Raw genomic sequence first — 15,748 nt, forward strand, 5'->3', positions numbered from 1 at the left:
TTTTTTTAACTAGGGTGGAAAAGAAGAGTGACTGTCAAAGGACCTAAAGAGGTTGTACAGCTTTGAAAAGCTTTGCATCTCCTGTCCATTACTGGTTTCTATGCTGGTAGCGTGGGCGGAGGTTTATTTCTTTACTGGGTGGGACTGATGTTCAAAGTGCTTTGGTGTGATGACCATTGTTATGGCTCACCACAAGTTCTAGAAAAGTAAATTACTCCATCACCTGACGGGCATTGTTCTTGTTTTATGGAACAAAATCTCTTTCATGGGAGTTTATAAGACAAGTTAAAGTCAATCTTAAAGGAAATCAGTCCTGAGTATTCATTGGAAGGACTGATGGTGAAGCTCCAATACTTTGGCCACCTCATGCGAAGAGCTGACTCATTAGAAAAGACCCTGATGCTGGGAAAGATTGAAGGCAGAAGGAGAACGGGACGACAGAGGAAGAGGTGGTTGGATGGCGTCACTGACTCGATGGACATGAGTTTGAGCAAGCTCCGAGAGTTGGTGATGGACAGGGAAGCCTGGCCTCCTGGAGTCCATGGGGTCGCTAAGAGTCAGACGTTACTGAGCGACTGAGGGACAGCAAGACACGCTGAAAGAACAATCAGATTTGTTAATTCAGAGACCTGTGTTGTTGGGAGCTTGATGACTCCTTGGTTTGGGCTTAACTAGAATGCATTTTTAGTATCTGTTAAGAATGAGAGGCTTGGTAATAGGCTGTTCTGGAGTGTTTCTTTCGTGAATGGTATGTTAGTGGAGGAGAAGAAACCTGAGCAGTATTAGAGTGGCTCCTGGGTTTCAGTCTAGAGTCTGAAGAGAAAGAAGGTATCTTGAGACTTCCGCAGTGGGCCCAGTAGTTAAGGCTCTGCACTTCCACTTCAGGGGGCGTGGGCTCGATCCCTGGTGGGGGAACTAAAATCCCACATGCCATGTGATGTGGCCGATAAATTAAAAAAAATTTTAAATAATTTTAAATTAAAAAAATTTTAAATAATTTTAATTTAAAATTAAATTTTAAAAAATTTAAATAAAAACATTCCTTTGGGGGAAAAAAGTGTATCTTGAGGCACAAGAGAAGAAAGGGCCTAAGGAGCAGGCAGAAGGAGCATTTCAAAAAATATCTTACTATATCCATGTTTTGTGAGACACAGTATGATACAGGAGAAAGAGTATTAGGAGACTGTAAATTATAACTGAAGGGGATATCCAAGTGGGAAGTAGTAGTATTAGCGAGATCAATTCTGTAAAGAGGAGGAGGAGTATTATGCTGTTAACAGTAATGTGCTCAGGTAATCAGATTTTTCATGTCTTCAACAAGGATAAAGCTTTAGCAATGTGTAACATTTTTGTCTTCAATATCTTTAAAATTTTAAAGAATTGATTGATAAGTCAGAATGACCGATTTTGTCCTTAATAGGGCCGGTGGGAAAGTCAACAGGACGTATCACAGATTGCAGTTTCCAAAGGAATCGCACCAGCTGCCCCAGCCCTCCGTTCTCCCCAAAGTAACCATTCTCCCGATCCAGGTCAGTTATGCTTTTGTTTTTCAGTCACTCTCGTGAAATACGAGTGTCTTTCAGAAATAGTTTAAAAATGTTTAAAAGTCATTTAAATCAGGATTTTCTACAAGTCCTGCTAGTTGATGCCTGTTTGAGTTTCCCCGCTTTTTCCTGTACCGTTGCTGGCTGACTTGTCTTTGGCTGTCCTGGGTCTTTGCTGCTGCGCGGGTTTTCTCTAGTTGCGGAGCGCGAGAGCGCCTCTCTAGCTGCTGTGCCCGGGCCTCTCGCTGTGGAGCGCAGGCTCGAGACTGCACCAGCTTCAGCAGTTGCGGCTCCTGGGCGCTAGGGCACAGGCTCAGTAGCTGTGGCGCACGAGCTTTGTTACACCGAGGCTTGTGGGATCTTCCTGGCTCAGGGACCAAACCCACGTCTCTCCTGCACTGACACGTGGGTTCTTTACACTGAGCCACCAGGGAAGCCCCTCCCTTTCTTATCATAATGTGTTGAGTCCCATTGTTTTGAATGCTGACTGTATCTTGCATTCCTGTGAGAAATGATGTGTTGTTCTTCATATTTGTTTGATTCTGTTTGCTAATATTTTGCTTAGAGTTTCGTGTATGTGTCCTACGGTGAAGATATATACCTTTTTCATTACAATGTCTTTGTTTAGGGTTTTGGTATCATGACTATATTGATTTCATAAAGTGATGAGAAAGATTGAGGGCAGGAGAGAAAGAGGCGACAGAGGATGAGATGGTTGGATGGCATCACCGACTCGATGGACATGAGTTTGAGCAAATTCCAGGAAATAGTGAAGGACAGGGCTGGCATGCTGAACTCCATGCAGTCACAAGGAGGTGGACACGACTTAGCAACTGAACACAAAATGAGAAAAATTTCATCATCTTTTATGACGAAGTTCCTGAGCTTATGTGAACTTGGTCTTACTACTTCCTTAAACGTTTGATAAGGTTCACCAGGGACACTCTCTGGGTCTGGAATTTTCACTGTGGGAAGATTTGAGATTATGACTTCAGTTTCTTTAAAGTTTAACTTTTTCTGTTTCTTTGTAAGTAAGTTTTCAAAGATTGTGTATTTTAGAGAAGTTTCTGTTTCATCAGATTACTGAATTTTCATAAATGTTAGTTTCCTTTACTTGCCTGGTGGCTCAGATGGTAAAGCATCTACCTACAATGCGGGAGACCCAGGTTCGATCTCTGGGTTGGGAAGATACCCTGGAGAAGGAAATGGCAACCCACTCCAGTACTCTTGCCTGGGAAATCTCTTGGACGGAGGAGTGTTGTAGGCTACAGTCACTTTCACTTTCACTTTATTGATCTTTCAATGTTTATAGAATCTGTTAGGCTCCTTCTTTTTATTCTGAATAGGTAATTTTTATTTTCTGTTGTTCTTTAATACACTTGAGACTGGTTTATCAGTTTTCTTAATCTTCCCACAGAGCCAAATTTGATTCTCTTTTCTGTTTTGTTGATGTCTGTTATTTCTTCATTTCACAAATTTGGGCATGATGTGCTTTTATTATCATTATATTCCAGATATTTTAATTTCTCTGTGATTTATTCTTTCACCCATGAATTACTGGCTACCATGTTCATTCAATTTTTATATATCTTGAAGGTATATTATTATTATTATTGATTTCCTTTTAAATTCCATAATGTGCAGACTCTTCAAAATTTCAATCTTTTAAAATTTTTTGAGACTATATTCTATCTTGGTGAACGTTCTGTGTATACTTGGAAAGGTCTCTTCTATTTTGGGGCACAGTGTCCTCTGTATGTCAGTTAGGTCAAGGTGGTTGATGTCCTTGTTCAAATCTGCTGTAACTTTACTGACTTTTCCCCCCATATTTGTTCTATCGATCATTGAGAAAAGGCATTGAATATATATGATCGTGAAATTATCTGTTTTTTTCCTATAATTATATCAGTTTCTGCATGATTAATTTAGAATCTCTATTACTGGGTATACACACATTGGGGTTGTTATTTCTTTTTGCTGATAAAGTGATGTTTCTCCTATGAAATGTCCCCTTACCTTTCTGGTAATGCTCTGACTTTGAAATCTGTCTTGATGTTAGTATCGCCACACCAGTCTTCCTTTGCAGATTGCTTGCACGGTGTATCTTTTCTTCAGTCTTTAAAATTTTAGCCTATGTGTATCTGTAAGAGTGATTATCTTATAGACAGCATATTTAGGTATAGAGTTTCTTTTTTAATCTTGTCTGACAATTTCTGGTTTTTAATTGGAATGTTTAGTTCTTTTACATAAAATATTAAGTCTGCCATGTTGCTATTGGTTTCTATTTGGGCTTTTTATTTATTTCCACTATAATCTCTTTTGTTTTGTGTTAATTGGGAAATATTTTGTAGTATTTTATTTTATCTTTGGCTTTTTTCATACCTGTATCTACTTATCAGGGCTTCTCTGGTGGCTGAGTGGTAAAGAATCTGCCTCCAACGCAGGAGACATGGGCTCAGTCCCTGGGTCGGGAAGATCCCCTGGAGGAGGAAAGGGCACCCCACTCCAGTATTTTTGCCTGGGAAATCCCATGGACAGAGGAGCCTGGCAGGCTACAGTCCATGGGGTCACAAAGAGTCAGACATGCAGAGACTTAGTGACTGAAAACAACAAACAACATTTATTTATTAATATCTTTGGTAAAGAATTCCAGTAGGTACCCTTAACTTTACCGCAGTCTTCTTAGAGTTAATAATCTGTCGTTTCACACTGCATAATTATAAGAATCTCGCATCAGTACAGTTCCATTTTCCTGTTCCTCCAGCCCCCTTATTTCATATTATTGTTGTATCTTTTGCTTTCACAATTGTTAGGAACTCACCTTACAATGGTATAATTGTTTTGTTTTGTTTTGTTTTGCTTTAAAACAGCTATTTGTCCTTGAAGGAAATTAAGAGACTATAGATAATCTTTTATATTTTCCTTCATATTTATTATTTCTGCCACTGTCTAGTCCTTCCTGAAGAATTGTATATTCATCTGATACGGTTTCTCTTTAGCCTGATGAATATCTTGTATTATTTCTTATTGTACAGTTTTCCTTGTGAAGGAAGATCTCTCCTTTTGAGAATGTCTGTATTTCATTTTTTTTTTTTTGACAGATATTTTCACTGGATAGAGAATTCTTAGTTGATAGCTTGTCTTCATTTAGCACTTCAGAGACACTGTATCATCTGTTAGGCCTCTTTTCTGATGAGAACTCAGCCATCATGTATGTCACTTTCCCCCTACATGAAATGTGTCTTTGTTTAGTTTGCTTTCCAATTTTTCTCTTTTTCTTCTCAGCAGTTGGGTAATGATGTTTGTAGGTGTGGTATTTTTAGTGTTTATCTTACTTGGATTTCACCAGTGTCCCTGGGTCTCTACACTGGGACTTCCCTAACAGTTTGGGGAAACATTCAGCTGTTAGTTCGTTACATCTTTTCCTCTGTGCTTTTCTCTCTTTCTACTCCATTTGAAAACCTAATTGCACACGTTGTGTTGCTTAATATTGCCCTATGAGTCGCAGAAACTCTATTCTATTTTTCACCTTTTTATCTTATTCTTGTTTCTTCTGATTGGACAATTTCTACTGCCATTTATAGTCTTATTAAGCACAAGCAAGTATTTTAAAATTTCAGTTATTATTCTTTTTAGTTTCTAGAATTTCCATTTGCTTCTTTTAAAAATAGTTTTAACTTCTCTGCTGATATTTCTTTCCTTTTTATATATTAAGGCTATATTACTCTTTCAGTCCTTGTACCTATGTGTAAAAAGCGCTTTTAAAATACCTATCTGCTCAATCTAGCATCAGGACCAATTTCACAGTCTGCTTCTGGCTGCATTTTTCTTGACTATGAGTCATACCTAATGAGTTTTGACAAATGTATTTACTCATGTAACTCACACCACAGTCAAGCTACAGAAGATTGTGTGACTCCAGTTACTTGGCACAATCGGTCAGTGTTCGGATCTCACTGTTTTGCCTGTTCTTCAGTTTCATTAAGCGGAATCATATCGTATGTACTCTTTTGTGTTGGGCTTGTTTTGCTCAGCGTATCTGTTGAAGTCATCCATACCTTTGCACGTATCAGCAGTTTATTGTTTTATGTGGAGAGAGACTTCACTATCACAGTGGAGTTTATCACAGTTTTAACCAGCTCTCCTGTTTATCCACATTTGGTTTGTTCCCACTTTGTCGTTACTGTGACTAAAGCTTGTTTGTGTATCAGTGTTTTAGTAACATTTCTGTCCAGTAAATACCCAGGGTGAAATTATTTGGTCATAGACTACTACTTTGCTTTAAAATTCCATAAATTAAAAAAATTCTAGTGAATGTTTATTCGGTCTATGTGTTTACTGCTTTGTTCTGCTCGTCGTTGCTTCCTGCTCCTCTTCACTGCGTTCTCCTGAGTTTAGTCTCTTTTTTAGTCATATATCCATCATTATTGGTTTTAGCAGTGACCTTTTTCTTTTTAGTGACAAACTCTTTCTTTTGTACGTTTAAAGTTTTTATTTTGCTCTCTCTCTGAAGAATCCTTCTACTGTGGAAAATATCAGGTTATAGAGTAGAAAGAGTGACATGAGGTGCCCTCAAGTGCCCCGTGCTGATTCCAGGATGATCAGACTATCACCAGGCTCACCTGTGCCCCCACTACATCTCCACAGCTGCTCAGGGTGACTCTGAAGCAAACCTCAGACACTGTCTCATCTGTAAACGTCTGTACATATATTTCTAAAGGAATACCCGAAGCGACATTCCAAGAAGAAAAATTTAAAATAATCACGAAATATTATTAAACATCTAGCCAGTGTTTAGAGTTCCCCAGGTGTATTTCTTAGTTATTTTGAATGAAAATTCAAGTAAAGTTCACATACTGTGGTTAGTTGATATTTCTTGGGGCTTCCCTGGTGGCTCGGATGGTAAAGAATCTGCCTGCAGTGCAGGAGACCTAGTTTCGATCCCCAGGTTAAGAAGATCCCCTGGAGAAGGGAATGGCTACCGACTCCAGTATTTTGCCTGGGAAATCTCACGGACAGAGGAACCTGGCAGGCTGCAGTCCGTGAGGTCACAAAGAGTTGGCATGACTGAACACACGCACGTAAATTGTGTGATATTTTTGAACTCAGTTTTGATATTTCTCGTGGCAGATAGCTGTCTCTTTGGTTTATATTTTTAGTGACTGTTCTCATGATTGCAAAATAACCTTATGTAACTTTTCATAGTTTTTAGAGATAACATACTCAATTAAGGAAAACGTGAAACCTTCCGACCGTACAGGTTCACGTACCAGCTGTGTTGCTGATGAACTCGCGTCATCTCAGGCTGTTGGGGAGTGGAGGTGGGGCGGTCGTGTGCGTCTCTTAAGGCAGCCTCTCATACAGATGCCTCAAGTTGACTGGCTGCTTCTTTTTAAAGTATTAATTAGGGTACAGTTTTTTTAATCACTTATGTCTTGGATTAGATTGTCCCGAAAACTGTCTTCACTAAAGGGCAAAAGAAGTCTCCTAATATCATAGGTGTCATCTGCGTGTCTGACCCTAGCCGTTGGTATTAAGAGCAGGTAAGAGCAGGGCTGGTTCAAGACATGTCCCTCACTTGTAAACACAACCCAAACACCACTGTCTTCCTGAAAGGTCAGTTTCATCATCTTCATTCAGTAAGCAGCATGAAAAATTATAGTTGGGTAAGATACAGTCCTTGACTTTATAAAGCGGTTAAAGTCTGGATGCAGAACTAATGCGTGTGTCTCTGGCTGTATGATCTAAAAGCAGAAAGTCCCGCTTCATTCTAGGGCATAAGTTAGTACTCGGCCAGTTAGTGACAAGGCCTGCGGTCGGGTGACACTTGGGATTTAATAGGATCGCTGGATATTAGAGCATTTTAGAAATACCCCAACTGCTGCTGTTTAATTGGAAAAGGAAACATCGTTGTTTCTGAGAGTAAGAGAAGGCAATGGCACCCCACTCCAGTCCTCTTGCCTGGAAAATCCCATGGACGGAGGAGCATGGTAGGCTACAGTCCATTGAGTCGCAAAGAGTCCGACACAACTGGGTAACTTCACTTTCACTTTTCACTTTCATGCATTGGAGAAGGAAACGGCAACCCACTCCAGTGTTCTTGCCTGGAGAATCCCAGGAACGGGGGAGCCTGGTGGGCTGCCGTCTATGGGGTCGCACAGAGTTGGACACGACTGAAGCAACTTAGCCGCAGCAGCATAGGTCCCCTGGAGGAGGAAATGGCAGCCCCCTCCAGTATTCTGGCCTGGGAAATCCCATGGACAGAGGAGCCTGGTGGGCTGCAGTCCGTGGAGTCGCAGAGTTGGACAAGACCGAGTGAGCACACAGTGCGCGTAATGCTATTATGTTTTTCTAGTATTTTTCCTGTATACCTTTAAAATTTTTTTAGTGTTTGTTTTGCTTACAAACAATGCTTGGCCGGTTTGCAGTATGGAGAGCATCTCTGTAATCGTTTTTGCCTTATCTCTTTTCCTTTCAATATCTTCGGCAGGACTCAGTAGCCTCGCGGCCTCCTACTTGAACCCGGTGAAATCTCTGGTGCCGCAGATGCCGAAGCTGCTAAAGTCTCTCTTCCCTGTCCGTGACGAGAAAAGGGGCAGACAGCTGTCTCCCCTCGCGCATCAGGTAAAAGCATCAGAGAGCGCACGAGTGCCCGACGGGTCGCTGGCCCAGCCTTGCTCCACGCTGCCCTGAAGCTGGAGCGGGGAGGGGAGCAGCCGTGGGGGTGTCAGAGCTGGGCTTTCAGACCTGGTGAAAGCTCTGATAATTTCTCTTCCACTCTCGTCGAAGAGAACAGAGCTGTTTAAGCGTATTGACACTCTCAATCCTTTCTGCTTTTAAAAAATGCCAAGTGCGCTCCTAATGTGTTTTATGGTAATATCACTTAGAGCAACAATAGTGAAATTTATGAAGTGCACTTAGTGTTGTTTGCATATTGCCAAACAGAAAATGTAATTCTATTTTTAATTCTTGATTTCATTTCTAATTTCAAACAATTTTACATCATCCCCATCCTTGCCGCTCAACCTTTTTCCTCTACTGTGGCTTACCTGTTCTTTCACTTAAATATGAAAAGGGATCACTTGTCTTAGGCCCCTTTTTCTTGAAACTCTCCACCCAGCCTTAGAAGAAGTTTCAGAGAAGATGTGAAAAGGTTTTCCAGATCATCAGGAAACTGCTTGTATGTGATGGTGCATGGGAAGCCTGTTGGAAATGCAGTTTCTAGACTCCTCTAGGTGTGAATTCAGCAGAAAATGATAAATGAGGATTTATTTATACTCATTCAAAAACACATACAGTGCAAGTTCAGTTGTTGAAATAGGTCTTTTGACATCAGCTTCTCCACATTCACTGAAACATTCAAGTTGCAGAAGTGCAGGCGAGTCCTTGCCTGAGACCTTAACTCTTTAAAAGAATTTTCTAGGTTCATGAGTGTATATTCAAGGTAATAGGTTTGTAAGGCTGCTGTGCAGGTATTTTTTTCAAGCTAGCAGTCTATGAGCATATTATATCAGTGTAGATTTCATATTGGATGAAAAAGATAAACTTTGAGATTTTGGAAATGTTTAAATTTAACTGGGCACATAAAGGGTGCTTAACTATTTTCAGGATGAATCTGAGATGGTGAGAGCTAAAAGAAATAGCCAACCTGATACTTGGTGGGGGTTAGGGTAGGGAAAAAGGATTTTTCCAGGGCTTGTCACTGCGCACCTTATTCTGTTCTAAACTGCTGTGTTGTTGTTTCACAAAGTATGATTCATGGACTGTTTATGCCAGAATTTCCATGGTAGCTGTTTTAAAAGGTAACTTAAAAATATGGCCTGATCTTAGAACCCATGCCTCACCTTGGGGCACTTAATAATCTGCGTTTGTAAGTACACAATGGAGGAGGAAATGGCAACCCACTCCAGTATTCTTGCCTGGAAAATCCCATGGACAAAGGAGCCTGGCGGATTACAGTCCGTGGGGTAACAGAGAGATGGAGACAACTTAGCAACTAAACAACAACGTAAGTCAGTTCAGTTTAGTCGCTCAGTCGTGTCCGACTCTTTGCGACCCCATGAACCACAGTATGCCAGTCCAACTCCCGGAGTCCACACAGACCTGTGTCCATTGAGTCGGTGATGCCATCCAACCGTCTTGTCCTCTGTCCACAAGGTGATTTTCGGGGCTTCCCAGGTGGCACTAGTGGTAAAGAATCCATCTGCTAATGCAGAAGATGTGGGTTCAATCCCTGTGTTGGGAGGATGCCCTGGTGTAGGAAATGGCAGCCCTCTCCAGGATTCTTGCCTGGAAAATCCCATGGACAGAGGAGCCTGGCGGGCTATAGTCCAGTCCATGGGGTCGCAAAGAGACACGACTGTGCACACACACACGAGGTAAGGTGGTTTTCATTCACATTAAAGTTTGATATCCACTGTTTTTCAATTGCTGATGGGGAAGACAAAGTTACGTAAGCTAAAGGAAATTGGAATCGCATTAGAAGTCAGTGACTCAGACGACTGGAGTTACAATTATTCTTCTGAAGTTGCTTCAAGGTTTTGATGTAAGTCAGAGCACCTGTTAGGATAAGAAGTAACCTTTCCTCTCTTGCCAGTGAGCGATTGGTTCTTCCGGGTATGAGAGGAAGAGCAGTGGTTTAGAAAGCAGTCTAGTGGTTGGTGGAAACTGCAGTGTACAGTGTCCAGGTTAGGAGAGGTAACCTTGAAATACTCTGAAGATACCTTAAGTAATATTCATTCAGTTCATTTTATTTGAGCATATATGTGCAAAGGCCTTCCCAGATGGTGTTAGTGGTAACCCCCCTGCCAGTGCAGGAGATGTAAGAGACCCGGGTTCAAGCCCTTGGTCAGGAAGATCCCCTAGAGGAGGGCTTGGCAACCCAGTCCATTGTTCTTGCCTGGAGAATCCCATGGACAGAGGAGCCTGGTGGGGTACAGTCCACGGGGTCACGGAGAGTCGGACACGACTGAAGCAACTTAGCACGCACATGCAAAGGTGTTGGAGAAACTGGCCCCCAGTACTTCATATTTCATAAATAAATGAAAACGTAAAGACAAAAGTAGCCTTCATGAAGGTGCCCAGTGGTGGATCTGAACTGTTCCCAGCTGGTTTATGAAAGCACAGTCCCTTGAAGGACCGTTGCTCAAGGTCACCAGAGCAGCATCTCTCTCGCCACGCTTCTCAGTCCTCCTCTGACTTGACAGTTGTGCAGGAAATGTTTTCATCTCTGGACTTCAGCACTGATCCCTTCGCCTGGCTTCCCTTGTTGACTGCTCCGTCCTTCTGTTTCTGCCTGTTCTGGGCCTCTTTGTTCCGTCAAGCTGCTGACATTCAGGGGTTCCAGAGCACCCTCCTGGGTGACCTCATCCAGCTCTGTGGCCTAGACTGTGTATGCGCTGATGATGCTCACATTTTTGTCTCCAGCCCAGGCTTCCCCCCTGAGCTCTGGCCTCGTGGAGCTAACTGCCCGTTCAGCGTTTCCACTTACAAATCAACTGGACATTCACATTTTACAAGTCCATATCACTGCTGTCGGTTTCAGCTCACAAGTCTGTTTACTTCCAGCATACAGAATACTTCTGAAGTATTAATATATGCCCATCTCAGCGTATAGCACAGATGCCCACCTCGCTGCTTCACCTCACAAATAGACCGTCAGTAAAATTTTATAGGTACCACTTTCAGTGTGATGACTCCCATTTCTCATCACTCATCCAAGCCGTCGTCTCTGGCCCTGATTGTGCAGCAGGCTACCAGCTGATTGATGCTTTTTGCCTCACTAAGTCTGTTATTCACAGAGAAGCCAGAGTGAGCTCCCAAGGCCTTATATTAGTTCATGGCTTGAAACCTTCCATTGCTTCTCACTGAAGCTGAATAAAATCTAAATTCCTTACTGTGGTTTACAGTGTCCTATGTGATCTAGCCCCCTGACCTTTCATCTTTATTCTCTTTATTTTCTTCTTTGTGTACCATGCTGCTGCTAAGTCACTTCAGTTGTGTCCGACTCTGTGCGACCCCATAGACGGCAGCCCACCAGGCTCCCCCGTCCCTGGGATTCTCCAGGGAAGAACACTAGAGTGGGTTGCCATTTCCTTCTCCAATGCATGAAAGTGAAAAGTGAAAGGGAAGTCGCTGAGTCGTGTCCGACTCTTAGCGACCGCATGGACTGCAGCCCACCAGGCTCCTCTGTGCATGGGATTTTCCAGGCAAGAGCACTGGAGTGGGGTGCCATTGTGCACCATGCTAGGCCATATTGATTGGCCTTTTTGTTGTTTGTTGATCTCATGAACACATGAAGCTCCTTTCGGTCTCAAGTTTTCTTACTTGCATTTCCTTCTACTTGGAATGCTCTTCCCCAAAGTCTTTGTGCGGTTAGTAAGTCTCTAGTAGACTGGTCTGCTACTGTAAGGATCAAGAAAGGCCACATAAACAAATATGCTTGAATTTAGAATGCATTGGACCAACCAAACTAAAGCAGCAGCCTCTACCGTACATAATACAGTGTATTCCCTTGTTTAATTTTTTGTTAAGAGTGACATTTATATGTTTACTGGTTATTTCTTCTACAGTGTAATCCTTGAAGGCAGGGGCAGATTTGATGGAAAGTGTATGTTGGTTGACCACGGATGTATGTACAGATGTTAGTATTAGATAGTTGGAACATACCCAGTGTAAAGGACTGTGGTTAATGTTAAGAGGCGAGAGAATTGCACCCAAGTGGGGATTTGAGATATCAAGGCTTATTCAGGAAGTTTCTTTCTCAGACTGATGCAAGTTCCACTGAAGAACTGTTCTTAAAGTTGTTTAACTGTTCTCAGTTGATCAGAGATGCTTCTATTCTTATTTTTTCCATCTTTGCTAAAGCTTTTAGAGAAGTAAGTTATAATTTTCACTATCAGTATGGAATCTAGAGAAACACAGAGACAGTATCAATATAGAGGTTTCCCTTACTATGGCCACTTTAAATATGCTTTAAGTCATTGCCACCTAAAGGATGTTTCATCCTTGGAAATGGGGCACTTTTGCAACAACGGAATCTCAAAATAACACCCAGTACATTGCTGTACCGACTAGACTGTTTTTTGAGTGTTTCCCAGTTTTTCACAGTAATCATCACTACAATGGCAGCCTATTCACTTGGAAATCAGACTTGATACCCAAAAGTTGAACTTTTTTCTCTCCCTGTGGACCCTCTGAGTCCTTCAGGAAAAAAGTTGGCTTATTGCCACCCCGTCTTTGCCTCCGCTTTCTTCTGCTGTCGCCCAGAAGTTGAAGATTCTTTACTCTCCTCGGCTTTCTCCAGACCTAACAGCTAAAGATGTCAGCTGTGTCTCTTATAATAAATGCCTCATCATTCTTCAGTGGTCTTGCCAGGGTCTTGCTGACGTGGGGAGCCCAGAAGTGATACTATAATCCCTTTGCTTGAAAATAGTGCACCTTTTATCTCTCTTCCGACTAATGTACTTCTACCAAAGCGGCACATGCTAGCACTTTTGGGTTTTTTAAGGCAAGTTTTAGTTCATTGTGCTTCTCGTCAGGTAATGCTCCCCCTTTTCTCATTTGCTTATTTATTTGCTTACACTCTGGCCAGTGCACTTCTCTTTTCATTATCACATTGATGTCCCTAGTGGTGGCTCAGACGGCAAAGCGTCTGCCTACAATGCGGGAGACCTGGGTTCGATCCCTGGGATGGGAAGATCCCCTGGAGAAGGAAAGGGCGATCCAGTCCAGTAGTCTTGCTTGGAAAATCCCGTGGACGGAGGAGCCCGGTTGGCCCCAGCCCACCGTCCCAAAGAGCTGGGCATGACAGAGTGACCTCACTTCACCTGCTGTTCAGTCGCTAAGTCATGTCCGACTCTTTTGTGGCCCCATAGCCTGTAGCCCGCCAGGCTGCTCTGTCTCCCAGCAAGAAAACTGCAATGGGTTGCCATTTTACTATCCAGCGAACCCAAGTCTCCTGCTTGGCAGGCGGGTTCCTTACCCCCGAGCCACCAGAGAAGCCCCTTCACTGAAGCATAAAAATACTTCAGTAAGAATCTTCAGGTTCATTCCTAAAAGTTTTCAGTTCAATTTTGTTTCAGCATTCCTAGGTTAGCAAGATATTCTTTGAATCATTATTTTGAAGATACATTTGTTCTTATTAGCATCTGCAAACTTTTGAAGGGCATACTCTGCATCTGAGTCACAAACAAAATATGGAACATTAAGCGTGAGAGCGAGCTCTGTCCTATGTGACTGGAGCTCACTCCCCAAGCCACAGAGTGGCCGGTGGACGTGTTTCAGCTCTGCCTGTTCAGTAACTCCTACCCCCGTTTTCCCCTCGTCTACCGGGGAGATTATGGGAGGTTTTGTTAGATGCATTATGGAAACAGATGCATTATGGAAGCCATGCCTTCCTCTGTATCACTAATCTAGTAATACTAAGATAAAATTTATGCTGATGAACATTCGCCACCACCCTGCCCGCTGCCTGGCTTTGCTGTACCCCAGTGTGAGGTGTCTAGTGTATCAAAGAAATACACATATACCTCCAAGTTTGCTCTCTATTTTGATTCTGGTTTTTATTTGCTGCTAGTGACTTGTTAGTACATTAATTTCAATGGCCAATATAAATAGTCATTAAATAATTAAGACCACACTAAAAAAACTTAACATAGATTTTAGAATAATGTGTAAGATAGAACCCAGAAAAATAGAAATCAGTGCATATGCCTAAGAGAAAACGGGATCAATTCTCCCAATACAGGAAGGGATAAATTTTGATACGAACATTGCATAAAACTTAGAGACAGTAGAGAGTAACACTGCTTAAGATTTGTAATGTGAGATGGTACAAAAAACTAAAGGGGGAGCTTCCTTGGTGGCCTCAGTGGTAAAGAATCTGCCTGCCAATGAAGGAGACACGGGTTCATTCCCTGGGTTGGGAAGATCCCACATGCTGAGGAGCGACTGTGCTCTGGAGCCTGGCTGCTGCACCTATCAAAGCCTGAACGCCCTCATGCCCGTGCTTCCCAACAAGAGAAGCAATCAGGAGCCCGGTCACTGCAGCTGGAGAAAAGCCCGCACGCAGCAGTGAAGATCCAGCACAGCCGAAACAATCAAGAAATACAATTTAAAACTAAACAGAAATCCCCTAAAATCCACTCAACAGTGGAAGCGCAGAGACAGCACAGAGTAACCCAGCAGGCCATAGCGTAAGCAAGCACACTCATTTCTCTTTTCATCATTTAAGCCATCTCTCTCTCTGTTTCCCACCTAACTGTGATGAAAGATCTTAAAGCTTCTTGCTTTTTCTGTTTCTGTCCCAAGTTAGTTTGGAGACTTAACCTCCTTCTCTGGAAGAGTCACACTGGCATGGACACAGCAGCCCGCCTAAACACACGCCTGGATTCTCTTTGGCCTCATCAGAGGACACTTAGATCACTGCACATAGTTCTGGGTACCTTACTGCTGGACGTCCGTTGACCAACTGGAATTATTTCAGAGAATAACATCAGAAATGATTTATGAGGAAGAATTAAAGGAGTTATTTATAGCTTGACCGAACAATGACTAAGAGAGCTGACTGTATAAGCATTCAAGGGATCGCAACCCAGTAGGCGGGGAAGAATTGTATAAGGATGGTTCCAGGAAAATAGCAGAATGAAAGGCGCAGAACGGTGAAGTGATATTAACGAAGAGAAGGCAATAACCGTGAACGAGTACAGTGATTTATAGACAGCAGCGTCCTCTCTCAACATCTCCATGGATTTCTGTCACTTCTGTTTTTAAAAAATAAGATTTTGAAAATGTAAAAATATTCCCAGTAAGAACCGAGGAATGAAATAGGTCCTGTTTCTACCAGTCATATTTCCTCTTTTGTTTGTTAGATTAGATGGAAGAGAAGCAGAAGTAATGAAGGAATGATTATTAACAAAAAAGTACTTTTAATCAGAGTGTCCTTGACATTTTCAAACAAGAATGTTCAGTTCCGTCCCTCATGCAAAGATATAAACACAAACTCGCTAATGAAAAGATTAGTGTTTATTAACTTGTTCTTTGGAATCAGCAGGTTCTCAGATCAAGATTCTATTATGGGGGGGGGCATATTTCAGTATTTGAGAAGATGCATGGATCTTTTAAGATCGAAGTTAACAATTCATCCTGAGGAATAAATAAATTTATAAAGAAAGAAAATAACGATTTTAAGGAAGTCTTTAAAG

General features: G+C 42.1%; 1 protein-coding gene across 1 annotated transcript in view; it reads left to right on the forward strand.

Moving 5' to 3' along the window:
* The window catches only part of KIF13B (kinesin family member 13B), a 201,505-nt gene that overhangs the window by 167,184 nt on the left and 18,573 nt on the right, over positions 1 to 15,748 (forward strand). Inside the window, exons 36-37 of the mRNA XM_052645142.1 lie at positions 1,421 to 1,529; positions 8,035 to 8,168. Coding sequence (XP_052501102.1) covers positions 1,421 to 1,529; positions 8,035 to 8,168 — 243 coding nt within the window. The remainder of the gene's footprint in view (positions 1 to 1,420; positions 1,530 to 8,034; positions 8,169 to 15,748) is intronic.

Source organism: Budorcas taxicolor, chromosome 8 (genome assembly GCF_023091745.1).
Source record: "Budorcas taxicolor isolate Tak-1 chromosome 8, Takin1.1, whole genome shotgun sequence".
NCBI lineage: Eukaryota > Metazoa > Chordata > Mammalia > Artiodactyla > Bovidae > Budorcas > Budorcas taxicolor.